General features: G+C 52.4%; 1 protein-coding gene across 2 annotated transcripts in view; it reads left to right on the top strand.

Moving 5' to 3' along the window:
- PHB (prohibitin) overlaps positions 1–1,352 on the top strand; it is a 12,539-nt gene extending 11,187 nt beyond the window's left edge. For both annotated transcript variants that reach the window (XM_012803154.2, XM_012803155.2), the window contains exon 7: positions 200–1,352. In XM_012803154.2, the coding sequence (XP_012658608.1) occupies positions 200–412 (213 nt within the window). In that variant the 3' untranslated portion in view covers positions 413–1,352. The remainder of the gene's footprint in view (positions 1–199) is intronic.
- Positions 1,353–2,106: the final 754 nt, after the last annotated feature.

Genomic DNA, 2,106 nt, shown 5'->3' with positions numbered 1-2,106 from the left:
ACACCTTGCCAGTTTTTTAGAGACAAGGTCTCAGTCTTGCTTAGGTTGGTCTCAAACTCCAGAGCTCAAACAATCCACCTACTTTGGCCTCCCAGAGTGCTAGGATTCCAGGGAAGATGTCTTTCTAGTGAAGGTGTTACTGGGCTGTAGCCTGGCCCTGAGGTTTGATCTTAGTCTTTCTCCACCTCCACTTTTTCAGGCTGAGCAGCAGAAAAAGGCAGCCATCATCTCTGCTGAGGGGGACTCCAAGGCAGCAGAGCTGATTGCCAACTCACTGGCCACAGCGGGTGATGGCCTGATCGAGCTCCGCAAGCTGGAGGCTGCAGAGGACATTGCATTCCAGCTGTCGCGCTCTCGGAACATCACCTACCTGCCAGCAGGGCAGTCTGTGCTCCTCCAGCTGCCCCAGTGAGGGCCTGCCCTGCCTGTACTCCTCAGGCCAACTGGGCCACAGCCCTGATGATGATTAACACCACCTCCCTTCTGCCCCCACCCAGAAATCACTGTGAAATCTCATGATTGGCTTAAAGTGAAGGAAATAAAAGTAAAAATCACTTCAGATCTCTAATTATCAAATGAAGCTCTTTCATTCTTCTCACACCCATCTACTTTTTTAACCACCTCCCTACCAAAATTGCCAAGTGCCTACACAGACTAGCCTTGGGTCCCAGTTCCAGGCCTGCGGGAGCTCCATTCTAGGCACTGGCAGTTAGCAGGACAGAGGCAGGACAGGGCATGTGTGGACCAGGGAGCACAGTTGTCAGCCTGGGCAGATGTGCAGTGTCCGTGCTATCTGCTGAAGGTTTGAGGATGTGGCACACGCAGCTCCACTGAGAATGCAGCCTCAGTTTTTCCAGCGGTTCCTGCACCGACGCAGCTGAAAAGAGGTGCTGGGGAATGTCAGAAAGGAAGTGATCTGTCTCTTTCCATAAGGCTGATTCTCTTTAACTGTGCGACCAGCGGAAGCAGGTGTGTTCCAACAGGGCATGGATCGAAGAATCTGCCCTTGTTGAGGTGGGTGGGCCTGATTGAGCTGCCCCCCAGGGTCCCAAAACTGGGATGGACTTGGATAGGGAGAGAGGAGGCCTGGACTGAGATGTGAGTCTGTCGAAGACTTCCTCTCCACACCCACCTTGGTCCCTCTCAAATACCCAACGGAATTCCAGCTTGAAGGATTGCATCCTGCTGGGCCAAACATGCCTGCCAAAGACGTGCGCATCCTGAGTTCCTGGCTCCCTCGTTCAGAGACTGCCCTTCTCAAGGGCTCTGTGCCTAGGCTTTGAAGGAAACCACCACAGGAAGAAAACAAATGTATGTAAACTCCTGTCAATAAATGACATGCAGACCTTCCAGCTCAGTCGTGGGTTTGTGTTCTTTGTTCGTTTGTGGGAGCCCTGGAGTCAGGACAGAGTGTTCAGCAGTTTGTGTGTGCACGTGTTTGTGTTGCCAGCTGAGACAGAATCTCCAGCAAGGCAGAAAGTGCTGTTTTCAGAAAATGTTTTTGTGCTGTGTTCCAGATCCATCCCCACTCTGGAATGAAGCTCAGTGGTCCCAGGGGAGATTTGTCATGAGGTGGGGTCAGAGGAGGCAAGAATGGGTGGGGGTCAATCAGCAGTGCCCTGTGTTTTGGTGCCACCACTGACCTGCGGTCCCAGGCCTGCCCACCAATACCTTTCTCTGATGTAGGGAAGCTGTTGATGTGAAATACACACGTCCAGTAGCCCTCGGTGCCCTCTCCATTGATTTTTAAGCGTGGTAGATGGCTTGGGGTGCTCCACGATGGGTTTGTATTGCTTATATCTGCTTTGTTTTGACTGATACTGGAACTGCTTTGGCATTTGAGGGGCCTGAGATTGTGCCTGTTGGATGGGGGGAGGGAAAGTAGGCTTCAAGTTGAGAAATGAACCTGCCAGCCACCTGCCTCGTCGTCTTAGGAACAAAGCGGAAACAGGCAGTGTGTGCACAGAGCACAGCACTGACTGTGCTTTAACCTCTGCTCTCAGTTTAATCCCTGGGCTCACCACCTGGCCGCAGAGAGGGGACTTTTAAGAAGACTCCCCAGGCTGATCTCTGACCTGGATTCAACATTTCCTCTCCCTGAGTGAC

Source organism: Otolemur garnettii, unplaced genomic scaffold (assembly GCF_000181295.1).
Source record: "Otolemur garnettii isolate 467f Iridium unplaced genomic scaffold, OtoGar3 scaffold00018, whole genome shotgun sequence".
NCBI lineage: Eukaryota > Metazoa > Chordata > Mammalia > Primates > Galagidae > Otolemur > Otolemur garnettii.
Note: the sequence above shows the minus strand (reverse complement) of the source record. Positions and strands in the feature narration are given on the sequence as shown.